Raw genomic sequence first — 22,429 nt, forward strand, 5'->3', positions numbered from 1 at the left:
CTTATCATCCAATACCACCTTAACAACTAGCTATGTAGCAAAGACGTTAACTTCATATGTACAAAACATTGACGCTCTTATTTTGTAAACATTGTATACCCATAGCTACATTAATCAACAATAAATGTTCTGTAATTGTTCATTATCCTTCATTTCTATTAGACTTTCAGTGTATTGTCAAGTAGGTGTATATATATATATATATATATATGTATGTATAACAGATGTTATTCGCTTTGTAAACACTTTATTTCATAAACATAGGATACCCAAAGCTACTTTTTATGCTAACAATGAACGCTCATTGACTGTTAGGCTAAGTAAGCGTTACAGGATAATATGAAGGCCTATTCAAATTCTGCCTCAAGGTTCCTGCTTAAATTGTGTTCAAGAATCAACTAAGATTTATTTGGCCCACCTTTTGTCAGTAAATAGGCTGTCATGAATTATCCAGTGTATTTTTATTATACGTGCCGGTCTTATCACTTGGTACACCAATCTGAAAGCCTGTTTTAATCACAATGGTCAGAATTAAATAGCCAAAATGATTAGACAAATAGGCTACACTGTCCATGCACTGAGTACAGTCTCATTGCAAGATCATAGGCTAAGTACCGTAGTCCTTGTCATTTGAGGTACGTAAAAACATACTCATTATGATCGATGCGAATTATAGAAACAGTTCAAACAATAAAATAACTACACCTTTATCTTGACACTTCCTCATTTGTTCGCCCTGTTCCTTTTTAAAGGAATTTTTATTTATGTTGGAAATTCCAAAACAAAAAGACACAAAATTGTCTTTTTTGTTCATGCCAATTTTGTGTGGCAAATTATTGACATTAGTTCTTTACATAGAATGTTTTATGTGTAAGTGATAATATGATCAGGAACTTGTGACAATATAAAGGCAGAGTGGATCCGTTATCATGGTCCATTTTTGCGTGACAAATTACTGCCATTACTTTGCGTGGTAACTTTTCTGTGAAAGCGACAAGCATGATCAGGAACAGCACAGCGGATCCGTTAAAATGGTCTATTTCTGTGCGACAAATTATTACTGTAACTTTTCTGTGAAAGTGATAACGTGATCAGAAACTTGTGACAAAGTCATGATGGATCCGTTATCACTGTCCGTTTTTGTGTGACTACTTATTGCCATTACTTTGAGTGGCAAGTTTTCTGTGAAAGCAATAAACATGATCAGATATAAATCATGTGTGACAAACTATTACTATTACTTTTCTGTGAAAGTGATCACATGATCAGGAGTTTCAAAGAAATAGGATTAGAAAACAGCCCACATGTTAAACTGGTCCAGTATGTGTAACAAAATTATGCATGGTAAGTTTTCTGTGAAAGTGATCTGGAACTTAAGAGCAGGTACTTTAAACTGGTCCAATTTTGTGTGACAAATTATTGACATTTTTATATTTTGTGGGATACAAATATTTTTGTGCAAAAAAGCAGTCAAATCTGAACATGCTAAATAATTCACGGTAACTTGCTGGTAGCAACATTATCAGCAATCTGCCTTTTTTTGCACACATTACATTTGAATCAAAATTAATTTCCTGTTTTAAAACAGACAAAATTTTTAAAAAGACCAACAATTCAGTAAAAACAGGACATTTCTGTAAAATAGACAAATTCTGTCACACAAACCAGAGAAAAATGTTGGTAACAGTTGCTCTGTTTTCAACAGATTTAGGTCAAACAGTGCTCATACTTGAGAATTAAATCACATGTCAAAATTAGTTGTATGGGTCATATCTGGGAATTGATTAAGATCAGAATATACTGGGGGAAAACCCCTCAGAAGAAGAGGAAATTAAGATCAGCATCTCACCTGCTATCTTCAGCACCATCTGTTGACCTTCTGTTGCAAAGGTCAAATTGCACATGAGTCGTAGCCAGAGGGCGGCAGATTGCCTATGACCTGAAGTCAGTTTCTTCTTCTTTGGAGGAAGCGTGTGTGTAAACCCTTGGAGAAAACCACTCTGTCGAAGATGATAAGAACATGTTAGGATATGATAATTATCACTGGTAAGCATGGAATCAGGCAGGTATCAAAAGGGCAAATTTATGTAACCTGATTATTGTGACAAAACCATTCTCCCCATTGACCCTATGTTAATTATTGACCAAGCTCTACGCAACACAATATAGTGGAGCAATCGATAGATTATCACCATATTTTGAGTTGATCAAGGCATTATGTATGATTTCATTAACATATGACATCAACCGTGTCCTTTCCCAGCATCCAATCTGATTCCTGTTTTGACATATCACCACAGACTAGTACAGACCATGTATCAACAGTCAAAGTCCCCATGTATTTGTATAGTGCAATTTCTCGCATATTCATGAGGGCCGATTGTTAGATCGTGCCGTGTCTAACAATCCCGCCAGCGCTGCGTGCCTTTGTGTGTGAGTGTTGCGTGCTTTCGCAATTACGCGATAGACCGTGAAAACACGCGGAAATTGCGTAGCAGTCTCGCATGTCGCATTTCATGGAACAATCGGCCCTCATTATCGGGTGATGCGGAGACTTTGACTGGTTGTACAGCCTCTGTACCAACGGCACTTTTTATTGTACCCTCAACATTTGTACAGTGCATTCATTTTATTTAAATGAACAACAATAACACTATGCAAATGTTCATTATTATGCTTGGTGCAATGTATTACATCTCCACGGAGCGATGTTAAGAGTTATCGGTACCTAACCAGGCACCGATAGTTCTATAGCACCAAATTGGATGTGGTGCCTTAGCAGGAAGTGGCAAATGCCTTGATTTTGCTTTCCATGCCTTGCGATAATACCCAGGACTCTGATCTCCACATTAACGACAAAATGGTCATGCATTAGTACACTGACTGGATAGCGTGACATCAATATTGGAACATGGGACATGTGGCATCAATGTAAGCCTACAACATACTATACCAAATATGGTCATCTCTCCAGTGGTAAACCATAATAAGAAGCAGTCATCCAGGAGTTAATGTGGTACTCAAGGTTGTCAAATTGTGGTCTAATTTTCACAGGTTTCACTAGAAAGATAAGGTCATATCTTTCACCGAAAATAAATTTGGAACATGCACCTTTGATCAATCAATGTTGTAGCCTATCACTATGGACCACAATGGCCTCATCCCAATGGCATAGTTCAATAACCTCGATTAAACACTCATAGTGCAAAAGTTGACCTCAAGTTGCAGAGTATGAGTTTTTGTACCCAAATTTTCTAAGGTCATTCAATGAATATACAAACGTATTGGGGTTAAAGAACTGTGCCCTGATAGATGAACATATTGTGGATCCTAGTGAATCTAGTGAAGTGATGGTGTTCATGTTATGGTAAACATAATATGAACCAGATCCAGTCTGTCAATCAAGTTTGTGTCAAATGGTATTAAAATGTCAGTTTTTCATTTTATGTCACTTCTGGAGATATTGGAACATGGATCTGCGGATGATCTTTAATCAGTGCCACTACACTAATGAATTGATCCTATGGTAAATCAAAATTAGGAATAACATGGTTGAAGATGTCACTCAGTTCAAGTACCTTGTGACCTTGTAATCAACTTCAAGTCCAAAACACTGTGACAAATATTGGTACACTGTGACAAATATTTTCAGTAAAAGACTACATCTTATAGAGGCCCTGCATGCTTTTATTGATTGGCTCCAAACAAAGGATTTGAACCGGTGTCCTATGTCCCGGGACCGCTGTCAATTTACAAACCACTGTAACCTGTTTATTTCTTGGTCACATACCATCTATTCAATCTGATAGCCCCAAAGACGAGAACCACCTACGGCAAATTACTGGTCTGCCAGCTATTGTCTGTTACTTTTACAGAATGTCCATTCTTTACAGAATGTTTCTGTTTTTATACAGAATGTTTCTGATTTTTACAATGTTTCGTTTTATTTACAGAATGTTGCTGTTTTTTTATTACAGAATGTTTCTGTTGTAAAACCAGACATTTTAGGCTTTAATGAATTAATCCACGAGTAGATCATGACAAGAAACAACCTATACACATGATACATGAGTGAACAGATCACTCAAGCACTTGTGTGGCACACTTGAGATCTGCTGTTCATTAAAATCAGAACATGCAAGTTCTATGGTCTTTACACAGAGCAACTCTAATGAATGAATCCCATGCTATATCCTGATATGAAACAGCCTACATTATGTTAGGGATGAAATCAAAACTCGACCGGCGGTTGACCTGCGGTTGAACCATGCTCCATTGTTTAGACTGAACAATAGAAACCGGCTCCAACCAGATGGAATCGCCCAGAACCGGCAGTTGAATTTAGATTTCATCGCTTAGTGAACATCAGATGATCAGACTCATTCAAGTGTATTGGAAAGCGGTTACCTCTCACAGATTTCACCTCTTGGTTTAGGTGACAAACAGCCCTCGTATTAACCCACGGCACCCATGGCATATTGCCGTGGGTGCCCATCCCCACTGCCGTAATGCCCTCAAAATATGCCCTTTACCCATGGCAGTCACTTGCCGTGCTCTCTAATGAAGTTGCCGTCCGTGCCCCAGCCCTGCCCCTTCATTATAAAATCATCTATCAGACTGTTTGTGTGTGTTTTCTTCACTTTTTGAGAAATTGCCTTGGTGCCCTTATCAAATTTTCAACAGTTGCCACGATACCCTCTCGAAATATTACAAACTGCCGTGCTGCCTTGCCTTTTCAGTGAAAATCCAAGGCAATTAATTATCGACTTGCCCTAAAAAAGTTGCCGTGCCCCTTCAGATCCTTAATTCGAGGGCTGGTGACAAAGGGGGCCATTTGACGATCATTTGTCACAGTTCAGAAAGTGAAGTTCTTAAAAGTGGTCTACTTCTGATAGCATCTAGGTGGCATTTGCATATATTTTCCTCTAATTTGGTCAATTTATAAGATGACAATCCATCTTCTCTGGAAAGGGGTTAGATTCCATATTACATTGGAGCATTGGGAAAAAGTTAAAGCAGGGCTTCCCAACATATTTTTCCTGTGACCCAGAATTCATAAGAAAAATATGGGTGCAACCCACGGCATAATATAAATGATGTAACTTACTGAAACTTATCAGCCAAATACCCGGCAAAATTTTCAAAGAGGCACAAATGGGTCATAATATGGTTACATGACCAAAACGATGATGCCCTAGGCCCTGCACTATAATACAAGCTGTTCTATTTCTATTATTCTTTTCCGGCAGGTCCCGGGACCCCTTTTAAAAGAGACTATGAAAGAGGGATGGTACCCACAGTTTGGAAACCGCTGAGTTAAAGAGCATAGGACAAGGGAGTGGTATTGATACTCATGGAGGTCAAAGAGTGTACCGCCGGCATTTATCGGTTAAAGTCAAAAATTTAATGTCAATGGGCTGCACTTTGGTGCTGACGAGTTTTGGTAACACTGCTTTTCACATAACATCTGTTTTTCATGAAATCAGAATATGCATCTGAGCTTTGTACCCATGATTAAATCTTATGAACAGGGGAAAGAAGAATTACGCATTGCGCACTAGCACATTTACACAAGCGAGAGGTCTGGGGTTCATGTCCCCGCACAGGCAGGTATGTCCGGAGTTTTTTCTCTGGTATATCTGCCTATGCATGTTATGTTTCCATTTGTAAATTCATGTGTAAATGTGCTAGTGCGCAATGCGTAATTCTTCTTTCCCCTGTTTATTGATATATTAAGAATAACGATTAAGCATCATTAATTTGATCTCGTGCGCTAGTTGTAATGTTTGAATGTTTCCATGTTCCAGTGTATGATGCGTAAGCCTCTTCCTCTGTTTGTAAATCTTATGGTTAGCTCACTTCTTCTTTCATATGTACAACATACACCAATGATTATGGGAACCATGATAATAAGAAACAGTCCTCCATCAGTCAACATATCAATCATGTTCAGGAATAAATGCTAGCCACAGTTAATTACTAGGATGTAAACTTGTTACATCTAATTAAAATCAGCCATGTTTGAGAACAAAGTATAAAATGGAAGATCTTTACATAAATCGAGGAAAGTGAATTAAAGCCATGTTGTAACATTTCCATAAAAATAAGATTAGTATTTCTTTTCCATAGAATGTTAGCTTTTACTGTCAGATATGTCCCCTTAATTTTGAGCAAAACAACTGAGGTAAAGCAAAGAAAATTGGAATTTACTACCAGCGACAATATGTGTTACTCGTCAAACGTGCTAAAGTACAGTCCTTTAATGTGTGTCATCATACGAACTGTGTTATGAACATCGCATACGTGTTCGACTAATATTTCCATCGCAATAATAACGCGTCTTTACGGTTTATTCAAAATCTCAGATTTTGAAAAAATACAGCACCTAAAGTCTTGATTTTTGTAGGGTATCTTTGTTTACTAAAGTACATTACAATTGTATAAAAATACAATCAAAAAAATATTGAGGGCATCCTCAGTAGCATATGTTACAATATGGCTTTAAGTATAAAAAACCTGCCAGTTTTTTCTTTTAAAAGTTTTTGTTATAGTATATTTATTTCATGACAATCATATAAGCACTAATCAAACATAGTTAGTAATCAGCAATCTAAATTGATTGAGGCTTAATATTTTTGGAAAAATATTTCTTTGGGCCTTTTTTTTTCCTTATGGCTTATGATGTGCAAGTTGTTTATGAGCAATGTAAATACCAAACAGAGCAGGATGCAATCATCAGTTAGAGGTTGGTTGTCATGACTTCACCTAATAATTAGCCCACTGATCAGTCACGAAATAATAATAAAAACAAGGTTTATGCTCAAAATATTCTGTTTTGTCATATTTCTCCAAATTTGGCTATTTCCCATGAATAGATCAAATACAGCAAGCATGAATTTATATTAGTCATCTTTACCATGAAATGGCATCGACATTAAAGAGGCAATAGAGCAATACCTGTACATGTATTTCGCAGCCAGTTTCGAAAAGAGTAGGGTGTTAACCCCTGACTGTTCCCAATCTGTCCCGGTGTTCAAATGGGCCCCAATAGAAATAAGCTTCAATAGAGGCTTTCTTGGGTTATCTAGGGTTGTCAAATTCCGAACAAATCAAAATCAAATCATCAATTAGAGGTAGATTATTATGACCTCAGCTAATTATTAGCTCACTTCTTCTTTGTATGTAAAACATACACCAAAGAGCAGTTGTACTGGGTTGCAGAATTGTACAGGTAAAATAAATCTCTCAGGGATCACTTTAATTGAAGACCAAATTTAAAAGACTAGTTTGCGTCCGATGTCAGGGCAAAGGCGTGGTGTGATTGGTTGCTGACCTGCGCAGTATGGCATTTTTGGTCTGGTTGACAAGATGTCAGACGCAAACTGGTCTTTTTAATTTGGTCTTCAATTATACTTCTATAGTGGCCCCTCAGGTACGAGGATCTAACCAGCTCGTAAATATACCTCTACTTCCCCTGCGTAGGAGGTAGTACTGTATAGTTATGTACTGGACCAGAATTGTAGAATACAAGTTTCTGACCTGACCTACTCAGTTATAAAATACTTTAAAAAATAAGGATTATGCTCCAATTAGACCTGTTTTTCCCATTTGGCCCAATTTTGATAATTTCCAAGAAGTTAATGAGCAGATCACGTATCTAGAGCATTGACTGATATTTCAAAGAAATGGCATCAATAAGAATCAATACTCAACTACAGCTTGGATGTTATGAAATCACTTAATTATTACCACACTGATCTGTCACAAAATACTTCCAATTAGAAGGGTGTCCGAGGGTTTACGCTGTGTGCTCATAAACTTTTATTTCACATAAGAATACTGAATTTCAAGAAAGAGAAATGGTGCCACACTGAAAACAACATCTCATGCAAGACATGCAAAGCTGCCTATTTTGGCAAAACTTAATGCCCACTAGGGGTCAGAAGTGGAGAGCACAAGCGTGACCCATTCCTTGTAGTTTAAGAGGCTAGTTTTGACCCCTGTGGAGGTCATATTGTGACCTTTTACCTTTATTGCTTATAACTCCAGAGGGTATGTCACAGATAGGTTAAAGTATACTTTTTCTGGACCCTTAGGTCTGGAGGAATAATTTGGATAACTTTTCAACAAAATTTGAGCAGTTTTGAATTTTGACCTCTGTCTGAACTTGAACACTCCATATCATTGAAACTATAATTTAAATGTGCTAGTCCATTTATAACATATATTTGCTTAAAAGCCTATTTCAGCATTAAAATTGCAATTGTTTGTATGCCTCACAAGAGTTTGTCCCCACCCTTGTCACTAGTGATCACAAGCCAAAAGCCATAGCACTGCATCATCATGCTATCCATCTATTAGAACCTTAGTGTCTTTCTACACTTAAGAAATAAAAACGGGTAGTTAATAAATAGTACCTTCCATAACACATTGCGACACTCAGACGACCACACAGCGTTGCCTAAGACAGCAAACAATTTATCAGCCACAGCATACTCTTCTGATTTACTTGATGTCATCCTTGATTTCTCCCTTTGGCATTGCCTTACCAGGTTGTGTAGTAATGATCCTCCAGTCTGGCCTGGTGGACCGATGGTGAGAGAACTGCAAGCTATATGGAATAGAGAAGAGGGTAGATTTTGAACTTGTTTTGAGAGTTCTAAGTAACAAAGTAAACAAAAATCCTTTTAAATTTTTTTCTCAATAATTACATCCAGAACCTTCTACAAACACAATGGGTCCTCTAATTGCCCTTTTCTTTTCCCTAACCTCCCAAATCTACCCTTCACAAGCCTTTGTTTGATTTCATTCTTGCCTGGTAGGGTTAGAGGCACAGGCATCAATCTGGCAGGGGGGATGTGCCCCACCTTTTAGCAAATTTCCCCATTTATTGCTCTTTTCAGCAACATTTTGACAATTCAGGCCAGATGCCGCCCCCACGTTTCAACACGGATTGACGGTAATTGATGCAATGATCTTACATAATGGCACTATTCCCATATGGCAGTTAGCTATTACTAAGAATGGATGAGCAATATTGCAGGATTCAAAATTGATGGGAGGAGGAGGACTGGTTTACATTTCTAATTCAAAGTGTCACATAACTTTTATCCAGCATCATAGTTCTTTATTTGAAAGTTAAACCAAAGTTGGGTCTGAAGCTTGAGGTTTTATGTCTTTATTTTATTAGTTTTGGGTTTATGGTCATTGATCAGTGTACCTACCAGTAGGGCATCTTGCTACATATTATGTTGCAAGCATTGATAGTACTCTAACAAGTAACATATGGTTATTGATTGGTGTACCTACCGGTAGGGCATCTTGCTACATATGTTGCAAGCATTGATAGTACTCTAGCAAGTAACTTATGGTTATTGATCAGTGTACCTACCAGTAGGGCATCTTGCTACATGTTGCAAGCATTGATAGTACTCTAGCAAGTAACTTATGGTTATTGATTGGTGTACCTACCGGTAGGGCATCTTGCTACATATGTTGCAAGCATTGATAGTACTCTAACAAGTAATTTATAGTTATTGATTGGTGTACCTACCAGTAGGGCATCTTGCTACATATGTTGCAAGCATTGATAGTACTCAAGCAAGTAACTTATGGTTATTGATCAGTGTACCTACCAGTAGGGCATCTTGCTACATATGTTGCAAGCATTGAAAGTACTCTAGCAAGTAACTTATGGTTATTGATTGGTGTACCTACCAGTAGGGCATCTTGCTACATTATGTTGCAAGCATTGATAGTACTCTAGCAAGTAACTTATGGTTACTGATTGGTGTACCTACCAGTAGGGCAACTTATAGTTATTGATTGGTGTACCTACCAGTAGGGCATCTTGCTACATATGTTGCAAGCATTGATAGTACTCTAGCAAGTAATTTTCTTTCAGATGTGCACCATGCCCATAGTTTTCTGATCACTGATGTTAAACCAGCTTGGTATGCTGCCATCTGAAACAGGTACAAATAAATGGAAACAAACAAAGGCAATTACTTATCTGTAAACATACATTTTCAATAAAGGTCTTTCAAAATTCATTTTTTTATTTATTTGGGGGACTACTTTTGAAGAAAAAACTGCCCCTGTCATGACAAACCAGCTATCCAGTGCAGATCCGTTGGATAACGCTTTTTCAATGTGAAATGAACTTTGCTGCTTGGATGATGAGGTTAGCATTTATTCTGTATTGAAAAGCGTGTTCCGACGGATCTGCACTTGACCGGCCTCTAAACTAATATAAAGCGCATAGCGCAGACTATATGGTGCGGACATAATATCAGATTTGTTGAATAAAAAAATGTAATGTAAATGAACTTTTGCTGGTTAGTGTCGCAATTTGGGGGACTAAATACTCATAATCCCCATTTATTTGGAGCTATAGGTTAAAGACCACTAATTATGTATTACACGGGTTTCAATGGGAAAATGCCTAATTTCGGGTGGAATTTTCTCATATTCAGAACTCTCACAGTTCAATGCCACTAATATCAGGTGAAACTATATGATTTAGATGCCAAATGATCAAAAATTCAACATAGGTTGACCTGAGACTTTTCTTGTTTTAACGCACTGAACCGTAAACACCTTAAAATGACAGTGCCCTCGAAGCTGATAGTTACAATATGATAGGGCGAAATGTTTACTACAAACCCGAAGCCGTGCGTATGAATTTTGGTACTATTACAACAAAAATGTCATATAATGAGAGAAAATGTACCATTTTGAAGCATCAAACTCTAAAAAGTACTTTGTTGGCTATATAACTTGATCAATTTCAGCAATTTTAATGCAGTCTTTTCGAATGCCATGAAAACAAATAGTTCCTCGTCGTATTTCAATGTATCTCCCAGGCCTATTAGTGGTCTTTAACCTATATGCCTCAAAATAGTTAATTGAATTTTTAAGGGCTATTTTTACATTTTGGAGGCAAAATTGCACTTAGCCCAGTCTATTTGAGCCATGGGTTCACATTCATTATGCACAATAAGTCCAATAATCTTGGAACAAAAAGACTATTGTCATGTTCTGCCAACATATCATAGAAATTCATTGTGGTTTATACACCACTAACTCATATAAAAATAAACATTTATAATATTAGTTTCTAATAATATGTCATAACTCATATATATTTAATAATCCAACATTTGATTCATTGTTTCTAAACATTTTGCTACATTTCACACCAGCCTCATAATGTGATTTATATAGCTGAGACACTCTGCACTTTGACAGTGTTACTATTGTATTGCTGACATCATGTGGCAATGTTACCTTGAGGTGAACTGTTATCAATTAAATTGTCATTATGTGTCATCACAAATCTACAAAATGTGGCTTCGATTTTTATCACTGCTTGAAACAAAAGTGAACGGTCTAAAGTTTAGTCTAAAGCGTGGGAAGCACGGTGGCCCAATGATTAGGGCGCGAACTTCATAATCGAAAGGTTGCTGGTTCGAGCCCCACCACGGCCAGTGTGTTGCGTCCTTGAGCAAGATAGCTTAATTCCTAATTGCTTCACTCCACCCAGGTGTAAAATGGAGAGCTGCTGGGGGTAATCAAAATCTAAGTCGCTGAGAGATCCTGTGCATCAGTTGCAGACTTGGTGAAGTGGACATGATTCTGATATATCCTAATGGCAGCGGAATAATTGTTGAAGCGTGCTGATAATTAGGTTATGCCTAGCTGAAGCGCACGTTAAATCAAACAACATTAAAAAAAAAAATTTAGTTGGCTTATAATAATTGGTGCACGCAGTTAGGCGCAAAACTTAGGCTAGTTGCATGTTGTGAAATGTGTGACTGGCACATGCTTAAATATGAATCTTTTTAACGCAAGTCAACACATACATAAATGACAGCCAGTGAAAAAATTTCACTGACTATCCAGGATTTGAACCTGGGACCTTCGGATCACCGGACCGATGCTCTACCAACTGAGCTAACAAGTCAGATGGAGAAGAGCAGTGATGTTATTATCTATAGGCCTTCAGTTCAATACCCGCCCTCTATCATCTTCTCATCCAAGAAGCTTTAAGAAAGAGGTTTGGAAATCATTCCGAATTAATATTCGAGACGGAGAAATGAGCATAAGTTAACTTTATGGATGCATACAGTAACAAGAAACAATTAATTTTTGCCAATAATAATCCAAACAAACTTAAGTTTGAGAGCTATCTTTTAAAGAGATGTTCATTGATTTTAAGTTGAAATTAAAAAAGAAAGAAAAAATTATGCCCTACATCAGTAGCATAGTCGAAGGGGGGGGCAAAGGAGGCAGATGATGACATGGATCCCAGTGATTTTCACAAAACCTGTTATTTTGTTATTTGGTTTTCATGTTAAATTAGGAATGTACCTGGGAAATGTACCACATAATGAATTCAAAATAAGGACATTATAAAGAATTTCATCAACCATCTCCACAAAATCACAGAATGGGTTATTCTAATTAAAATCCACACTACCCCGTGGAAGATTTAGCTAAAGTCTTCCACAGAGGGAGAATGACTTTTGAATAGAATAGACTGTTGGATAACTTCCATTTAAAATACTTACTCCAGCTGTGGAAGATATAGGTAAAGCCATAATACAGAGGGAGTATGGGTTTCAAAATGATTAACCCTGACCAATTATATTTGAAAAACATACTTCCCCATGGAAGATATTTCCAAAATCTTTCACAGGGGTAGTGTGGATTTTAACTGGAATAGCTCAATATCCCTTTAAATAGGGACCAATTCACAGCCATGAGAAATGCAATTCAGCTCATTATCAATTATTGTGTCATATCTGTCATACCTTATTTAAACTTGTAGGAATGAACTGTAATCAAAGTTGAACTTGAACTAAGATTGAACTACTAGTCAGAAGTTATTTTAAAATCAAAATGATATAGCTTAAAAAGCTTAAATGATTTTTTTCCAAATAATCAGGCTATTATTATGCTTATCCATGTCAGAGAGAAATACCACATCCTGAAGTCAAAATAAAGACATTGTACAAATCGGTTGCCATTGCCCACAAAATCATGGAAACTCTCTTTAAAACAAGTACCAAGCCATAAAATGAAATTCAGTTCATTATCAATTAATATGTCATTATGTGTGGCACCTTATACTTGTGGGAATAATTTGTAACCCTAGGTGAACTTGAACTAAGATTGAACTCCTTGGATTTGTAATCTAACCATCAAAAGTTTGTTTTTAAAATTAAAAAAGAAAGAAAATATATATGGATGTATTATTCTTTTTCCCCAAATATAATAGGCATCATTGTTATCATGTGTGTGTCATAACTTATCTTCATAATGTGAGAATTATTTGTAATCAAAACAAAATTGAGAGCAAAGTAAATTATAAGGTATTCAACATTTTCTCCCCATAACAATTAATATTTCCCAGGCACTAAGAATTATTCAAATCATAATAGGAACATAGGTGCTTCACTACTTTGATCAACAAAAATTGTTTCCTCAGAAATTGCTTGAAACCATGATGTCCTTTGTATCTTTAGGGCAATTGAAACTCTGATAAACAGATGAGTAACAAACAAGGAACAAGAAAACTTGAAAAACCTGGAGATAAGGTGTCACTGAAAGTAACACTGTGAAAACTTGCTCAAATAGATTAAGTAATTAAAGGTTGGTAACCTGATTTATAGCCTCATCCCCCTACTTTACCCCATCAAAATGCAGATTTTGGTGTCATGTGAAAGTTTTTTCTTTCTCATTAACTCGAGTGAAAGTTTAGGCCTGCAATATGTTGAGCTAACATGAACAAAAACAAAGTTTGGTGGAATAGAACCTAGAAGTCTTGTAGTGTTCTATGGGTCAATGTGATATACTTTGCTTCTAGGATCCAAATTGCTGGAAAAATTGAATTCAAAACAGAAAATGGAATATTTGAGCCTCAATTTATGCTGGTTTTTGTTACTGCATGCGTCAATGAAGTTCCAACTTATGCTAGCATAAATTTGCATAAGCGCGGGCCAGTTATACATCACACAGCTTGCATCTAGATCAAAGTGCTGTGCCCAACTGCATGTTCTACATAAATACACAATGTTATAAGTCTCATTGTTTTGCCAATTATAAACCAAGCAAACTTTAGTATTTGACTCTGACAATTTCAAAACAATGTCATGGTATGGCAATAATTCACCCAGAATAATTGCACACTTCCTTAATGACAGGTAGAATTTGTAAATGATGTCACATGATCCAAGGGCCATTAACACGTAATATATCACATGAAACATCATCCAAAAGATTGGCATCAGGCAAAATGACAAATAGAGCCGGTATACCTCAAAACAATTACAACATTGATGGCATGACAATAATTCACCTAGGAATGACACGCCAAATGGCACACTTCCACCAATCACAAAGGCACAGATACAGCTGCAAAGGCTCAAAGAAAAATTAATACATATATTTCTGAGATGGATTCATCATGTTGCATATCAAAGTCATTAACTTCAACATAACATAGTGAAATATTTGCAATGTCATTGGCATAAAAAAACCCTCAAAAATGATTTCCAGTACGATAACATCAATGTTCCTTATCATGAAAGCCTACATTCTATATCTTAACCGCACAATGTCATGATATGGCACTAATTCATCCAGGTATGACAAGCCAAAGGCAAAAAGGCAAAAAGACAATACCTCAAAATGATTTCCAGTACGATAACATCAATGTTCCTTATCATGAAAGCCTATATTCTGTATCTTAACCACACAATGTCATGATATGGCACTAATTCTTCCAGGCATGGCAAGCCAAACCAGCCACTTCCTCACAGACTGGGTTGATGAAATCATTTCACATTCTATCCGGCATATCTAACAAGGCAATTGTTAGGGGCATAGCGTAGATTTATCACAAAAGCGATTGCCGATATCTGATCAATAAGTCGCTAGTATGCCCTAGTGTCAACGGTCAAGTCACAAGCACTTGACTTGAAGGCAACTTTATTGCTAGGTTATACAAGTTGCTCACTGAAAGTCGGGACCCTTTAAACATGACTCAACTTGTTGATTTTGTAACTCGTAAATTCTCGGACAATCAGCTTGATGAAACTTTAATTGATCATTTGTACACAAATAATACTGACTCTGTGCTTAATATCAGGCCTCATCATGCCATAGGTGCTATCGACTGACCATTCAGGTATTTCTTTCAGTCTTAAATTTGCTAAAATTAAACAAAATTTTCCTCCTGGTACATTTCTTCAATACTCCCAAGGCAGATCTTACCGGTCTTTGTAATGAACTCCATGTAACCGATTGGTATGAGCTCCTCCATGGCAAAAACATCAATGAGTGTTTTTAAAGATAAATACATGGAGTGCATCCATAAATTTGTTCCAAGCAAAAGATCCAGAAGACGGGAGAAAATGCCTTGGATTAATGACGAAAGATCCAGAAGAGGGGAGAAATGTCTTCTAGCTATGTTGCTAGCCACGATTGGTAGAAAAACGCTACCAGCATCTGAATAAAAGATTGACATATTTGGTACATCGACAATACTGTATTGTTGAATGACACAAATAATACTTAAATTTCAAAGAAAATCTAGAATGAGATCTGGGTCATTAACCACAAATGAAGAACATTTGCAGAAATATCTTTAACATTCTAACATCAGCATTGGCATGTTTGGGCTGTATATTATCAATGAGTTTATCACATTTGTGAAAAAAAAAAAAAAAAAAAATTTGCCCATATTGGAGTAGCCTATCCCAATGGCTCTAAATCTTCATCATGGGCCAAAGAGCGGAAGAGGAAGATTTACTTCTCAACGGTCATTAGGCTGGTGTTGAACATGTCATCATTGGTCAACCTTCCAACACTGGCCAACATGTTCCAGATCAGCGAACTACTACATATTGGTAGATCTCGGCTGCTGTGTGTCCAGAAATAAGCTGAAACAGGGCTGATCACCCGTAAAGCTGCTGGGACTGGACCAAAATAATTCCCAGCAAAATTCATGATTACGAAAACTACAAGCAAATCTTCGAAAATACCGAGGGTAGATGAGCGGCAGTCTACTGTTGACTTCATGACGGACCAGCGGGAACGCGGCACACCATCACGAACTGTTGGCCCTGATTATTGTCGCCTGTCTACCTTCAAACCTCTTGTAATATCTACTTATAATGTCCGTACTGTAAATCAACAAGGAAATTGCATCAGCTATTCATGGGCTGTGCTGATGCAGGTATTGACATTGCCCGAATTCAAGAACATCGTCTCATTACACCAAGCCCAACCGATGAACTTTGGTCAGATGATAGGAACTGGGTTTTATCATTCAGTTCTGCTACCAAGCAAAGGCACGGAGGAGTTGGTCTGGTCATGTCCAAGCACATTCACAGATGTCTTAAGGGCTGGGGTATGAACGTTTGGACAGTATTTATTTTGGGACATTAGAGTACATCAGACATATCGAATTGCATTCTGAATACGAAGAATGTCATTCTGATATCAAATAATTTTGATTTTTTGAAATTCGCAATTTAATACACATTTTATGGCAAATCATTAAAAATTGATATTTTTAATATTTAACAGTACTTGAAGAAAACTTTATAAATCTGATGATTTATACTTAAAGTGCATGTAGGTGGGATGAAAAGCCGACGATCAATTGAAAATTTTGACCTTTCAGATTGAAGATATGGATTTTTTTCCCAAAACACCAAAAAAAAAAAATAGGTCTTTTTGGGAAAAAAATCCATATCTTCAATATGAAAGGTCAAAATTTTCAATTGACCGTCGGCTTTTCCTCCCTCCTACATACACTTTAAGAATATATCATTAGATTTATATAATTTACTTCGAGGACTGTTATATATCAAAATTTGAAAAATATCAAATTTTTATAATTTGTCATAAAATTTGTATTATATTGTGATTTTCAAAAATGAAAATTATTTGATATCAGAAAGACATGCTTCAGATTCAGAATGCAATTCGATAGGTCTGAGGTGCTCTCATGTCCCACAAAAAATACTGTCGAAACGCAATAAACGCTCATTTTAGATCCCTTAAGAGTGTTGAAGCTGTTTCCGAGAGGATACTATTTGTAACATTCCATGGCAACCCTCAGCTCAGCATCACTGTTGTATATGCACCCACTGAGTGCGCAACATCTTCTGACAAGGAGGAATTCTATTCATCTTTATCTGACCACCTGGATGGTATGAAAAGACACAACATCCATCTCATCCTCGGCGATTTTAATGCCAGAATAGGAACAGACAGTCATCTTTCCCATCCTTGGGTCATTGGTCCACATTGCTACCATGATTCAACAAATGACAATGGTGAGCGCCTGGTCAACACCTGCCAGGAGTACAATCTCAGACCGGCCCAGATGAGATTCCCGCAACCCAGGAACCGTCTCTGGACTTGGACCCATCCAGCTGGATCAACCCATGCACAGCTAGATCACATACTAATAAACAGCAAGTGGGTAAATTCTCGCCGTAACTGTCGAGCATACAACTCAGTAGAAGTGGACTCCGATCATTGTATTGTGAGCATCCGTCTAGCTGCCAGTCTGCGAACTAGCAAAGGAAAACCTTGCAAGAGACCAAAATTCAACTGGAAGAAGTTGCAAGATCCTGATACAAAGGAGGAATTTCAGCTGGAGCTATCAAACAGATTCCAGATCTTGAGCATGGATGACACCACACCCATCTCTGACAGGTATGAGACCTTGGAAACAGCGGTCGGTGAAGTTGCCGAGAAAGTTATTGGAAAGCAAGAGCCATGCGGACTACCAAGTTGGGTATCAGATGCAACCATCAGACTTAAACTTGAAAGGGATGAGGCCAAAAGCGGTACTCCATTTCAAAGTCTCGTCAATCTAGAGAAAGATGGAGGAACTTGAGCACCAGCCTTAACAACTCCTATAAATCTGATGAGCTTGCTACCCTCAATAAGCAGATGGAAGACCTGAAGCTGGCCGACGAGATGGGGAATTATACCACCACCTGGAAAATTATACACTCGCTTTCTGGGAAGAACTCAAGGAAAGGGGTGAAAGTCAAAAGAGAGATGGATCAGCTCCAACCAGTGACCATGAACTGCTTGAGGAATGGAAGGAATATTTTAGCTCACTCCTTAACAACGACAGTGGCACAGCAGCTTCAGAACTTCCTGCACCAGCTGTTGAAGATCTTCCTATTATCACTGAGCCCCAACTCGTGAAGAAGTAGTCAAAGCAATAGCAGCCATGAAGACCAACAAGGCAGCAGGATTGGACTGTGCTATAACTGCAGAAGCACTTCAGGGAGAAGGGGATAGCATGATTGATATGATTCTCGAATTCTGTAAGGAAGTATTCTCAACGCTGACACCACCACGTCAATGGGTTACGAATGTAATCATTCCTCTACCAAAGAAAGGTGACCTCTCTCTCATGACAAACTACCGTGGTATTTCGCTTATGTCCATTGCCGCAAAAGTGTACAACAAGATCCTTCTGAACAGGATCCGACCCCACATTGATCCTTTACTGAGAAGCAACCAGGCTGGCTTTAGATCTGGTCGCAGCTGTGCTCAGCAAATACACATTTTGAGGAGGATCATGGAAGGCTTCAAGGAGTACCAAATTCCCTTAACAGTCACTTTTGTGGACTTCAAAAAGCCTTCACTCCATCAACAGGTCCGTCATGTTTTCAGTGCTGCGGCATTATGGAATACCAAAGGTTGTGGTCAATGCCATCCAGGTGCTCTACAAAGACTCCAATAGTGCCGTTATGGTAGATGGCAGTATCTCAGAGCCTTTCAAGTAACAACTGGAGTGCTTCAGGGTGATGTGTTGGCACCATTCCTGTTTATTATCCTGGTAGACTACCTTCTGATGAAATCAACTTCTGGAATTGACGCTGGAATTGTTACCTACCCACGTCGGTCAAGCTGGTTTCCTGCCAAGATGCTGAATGACCTGGATTTTGCTGATGATATTGCCCTGCTGGAATCTTCCATAGACCGGGCCCAGTCACAGCTTACTAGGACTGCAACTGCAGCAGCAGATTTAGGCCTTGTAATCAGCGCACCTAAGACAGAATATATGACTGCAAATTGTAACGCCTAACCAGCACTTGAAGTCTATGGTAGTACCATCAACCATGTCACAGACTTCAGGTATTTGGGTTCCAAGATGGGCTCTCGTGTTGGAGACCTCAACAGAAGAAAAGCACTAGCCTGGGCAGCTTTCTGGAAACTGGAACGCCTTTGGAGAAGCCCGTCCCTGCCAATCGAAACAAAAATCAAGCTGTTTCAGACAACGTGTGTTACTGTCTTTCTGTACGGGTGCGAGTCATGGGTAATTACCAAGGACATGGAAAACAAGATCAATGCATTTGCAACATCTTGCTACAGAGTCATGTTAAACATCAAGCGTGTGGATCGGATTCCAAACGAAACCATCTACAACCTGACCAACACCACTCCACTGGTTGCCAGAGTCAAGATTCATCAACTCAAATTTCTCGGCCATATACTGCGTCTTGAAGATGGCGAGCCTGTGAAAGAATATGCGCTTTATATTCCACCACATGGGAAGAGGAAACCGGGACGGCCGCGCACACTGTACTTACAGTATGTCCAGCACCTCCTGGGAGATACTGAAGGGATGCTGCAGCCAAACAAAATTGTTTCGCTTGCCCAAGATCGCATTAGTTGGAGAAAGCTTGTAGTAGGTATGTCACAGTGGCTGCACAATAATTCTGCTACACTGTGCATGCAAGCATAACAGTGAATTGAAAAGGGCGCGCTTCAAATTTGGCCAATTTTAGAAAACATCCATGTCTATAAATGAATTTCTTGATATGCTTCATTTATCCAAATTGTTTGAATTTTTAATATATGGTGTGTGAAGCCTTCCCGAGGCTACCATCGGGTCCCCCAAAATTAAAAATTGTTTTGTTTAAGAACTACTGCCTGTTTTTATGGATTTTTGAAGATCGCTCATAAATCAGTAAATATAGGCCTACTGAAGTAAAGGAACTACCACCATTTAGCTGAAATACTAATCTTTCTTAGCATGTAAATTAATTCCGTCGACAACAAATGAAACACTTCCCTAAAACCAGTTGAAGCAAAACATTAATCAATGTTTTTTTAGGGAGTAATTTTCCAAACCACAATAGCTCTAAGCCATTGTGTGTGTCCAAGGCCATACTATTTTTGTATACGCGGTACAGTAAATTGCTGTTCATTTTACCGATTATCCTCCCGTGTTAATCCAGATGACAAAATGTTAATTTAAAGTCTCATTGCAACTGAATTTTAATTTTTACTTTTCGGACTTGGCTTTGAGTAATGGTGACACATACCATGTTTACAGTAAAAATGAAAATTATATTCCAGACACCGTCAAAATGTCAAACTTTTAATTTTTTTGTATTGTTTTTAAATAATTAACTGCAGTTCATTTATTCAACCTCATAACAGGATCATACTTAAAAGATTTATGATGAATGAACAGACGTTCATTAAATATTGAAAAAAAACCTAAAATTACTCATGCCTAATTTGCATAATAATAGCATAAATACATAATTAGCTGTAATTACCTAATTTGCATAATTAATTACTTTTTGTGTATTTTTGTTATCAATTGAAAGAACGTTGTATACATATATGTGCAAAAAAAACCGCACCTTTATATCATGTACGGTTTTCTATTGGCATCAATTTTGCATATTAATAAGCTGAACTTAGTCATTTTTGAGATTTAATTTGTCTGCAGATTGGCCGAAATGGCTAAAATAGTATATTTGATTAATTTATTATAATTATTCAATGATGTATTTTTTTATTTTGTTTTCTGTAACGAAGTCAGGAAAGATAGGCATTTAACATGTGCTATTTAAATTAACACTGTTTTTCCAAGCAAGCGTCCAAATAAACCTTCAAAATCTCGAAATGTGCCAATTTTGTCATTACAGCCATTTGTGGCAGGATTTCATTCCATCTACGAGCATCTTTAAATTGACATTACATCACAATGCATTGACCGATTTCAATTCTGTTTTTTGATTTTTGATGCTTTAATAAAGCTTAATAATGTAGGAACATTAAATAACGCGTTTCTGCTGCGATTATTTTTGAGGTGATATACCTACTTGTAGTCGCCTGCTCCGCAGCCGACTGATGATTATCACATTTGTTACAAAACAAAACAGTTTTTCTTCCCATGGTCTAGCCCGATCATATTTTCTTTTGCCAATGATTCAAATTCACTTTCAGTCCTTATATAAACTTGAGACAAGTTTTGACTCTTATAGGCTTTCTGGCTCTCAACCCTCGATATATACATTTATATTGATTGAATTTCAACCCATTTTCCTGTACATATGATATTTAAGCTTTTGTTGAATTTCACCTACTTCCAAAATTTCAAACTACTTCCAAGTGACTTTGAGGGTCATTAACACTGAATATGTTCACCTATATTCAAAACTTATAATCAGCCACACGCAACATGCATTATGCATGTAACATTTAAGAAGTTCCACAGATATTTTAAACCACATTTTTCCATGTAAAATAATAGAGGTCGGAACCCATAATATTATCATGAATGTAACATTATTATTACATTCCACAGATATTTCCTAAATTTCAAACCACATTTTTGCACCTTGTAAGTTTTATATGCTACATGCAGGTCTCAAATACCACAATCCCTTGTGTCGTAAACCGCAAGATATCCAACAGCTGTACAGGGCTATTCCAGTTGAAATCCAACCCCCCTATGGAAGACATGACCTTAATCCTCCATGCAGGGACTGAAGGAGTGTAGATTTCTGGGTAGACCATTAACACATCCTATTTGAAATTCACACTTCCTGTGTGAAATTAAGGTCATTTTTATATCTTCAGAATTACCTACACTATACATCCTAGGCATCCTATACCTTTGTACATAACCTAGCTGTCCGATAAATTTGTGTATCGGTCGCCTGGCGCTACAGGGTTTTTCATAGCTGTAACCACTTCATAGAGTACATGGTTCATTTTTGACCAAAATCACATTTTTGACCCAAAAAATCACATTTTTGACCAAAAAAATTTTTTTGATCAAAATTTATTTTTGATAAAAAATTAATTTTTGACAAAAGATCACATTTTTGTTCCAAAATCACATTTTGTACTAAAAATCACATTTTTAAGCAGAAATCACATTTTTAAGCAAAACCACATTTTTTGCCAAAAATTATGTTTTTCTTATCATGATTTTGACCAAAAAATATTCTGAAGACATAATAATGATAAAATTGGGTGCATACTTTCGCATGATACCTGAATTTATCAATCTTTTCAAATAAAACTCGAGCTCAACCAATAAATTCTCGCTATTCGCAATAAGAGGCGCCGCCAGCGGATT

The 22,429-nt window shown here is 37.4% G+C and overlaps 1 protein-coding gene and 1 non-coding gene across 2 annotated transcripts in view; both read right to left on the minus strand.

Moving 5' to 3' along the window:
- The window catches only part of LOC140136461 (rotatin-like), a 166,819-nt gene that overhangs the window by 20,608 nt on the left and 123,782 nt on the right, over window positions 1–22,429 (minus strand). The window contains exons 42-44 of the mRNA XM_072158184.1: window positions 9,839–9,965; window positions 8,418–8,611; window positions 1,850–2,000 (exon numbers count right to left, since the gene is read on the minus strand). Coding sequence (XP_072014285.1) covers window positions 1,850–2,000; window positions 8,418–8,611; window positions 9,839–9,965 — 472 coding nt within the window. The remainder of the gene's footprint in view (window positions 1–1,849; window positions 2,001–8,417; window positions 8,612–9,838; window positions 9,966–22,429) is intronic.
- Trnat-ggu (transfer RNA threonine (anticodon GGU)) lies at window positions 11,893–11,966 on the minus strand. Its single transcript has one exon. It is a non-coding gene; the product is annotated as a tRNA-Thr (tRNA).

Source organism: Amphiura filiformis, chromosome 16 (genome assembly GCF_039555335.1).
Source record: "Amphiura filiformis chromosome 16, Afil_fr2py, whole genome shotgun sequence".
Taxonomy (NCBI): domain Eukaryota; kingdom Metazoa; phylum Echinodermata; class Ophiuroidea; order Amphilepidida; family Amphiuridae; genus Amphiura; species Amphiura filiformis.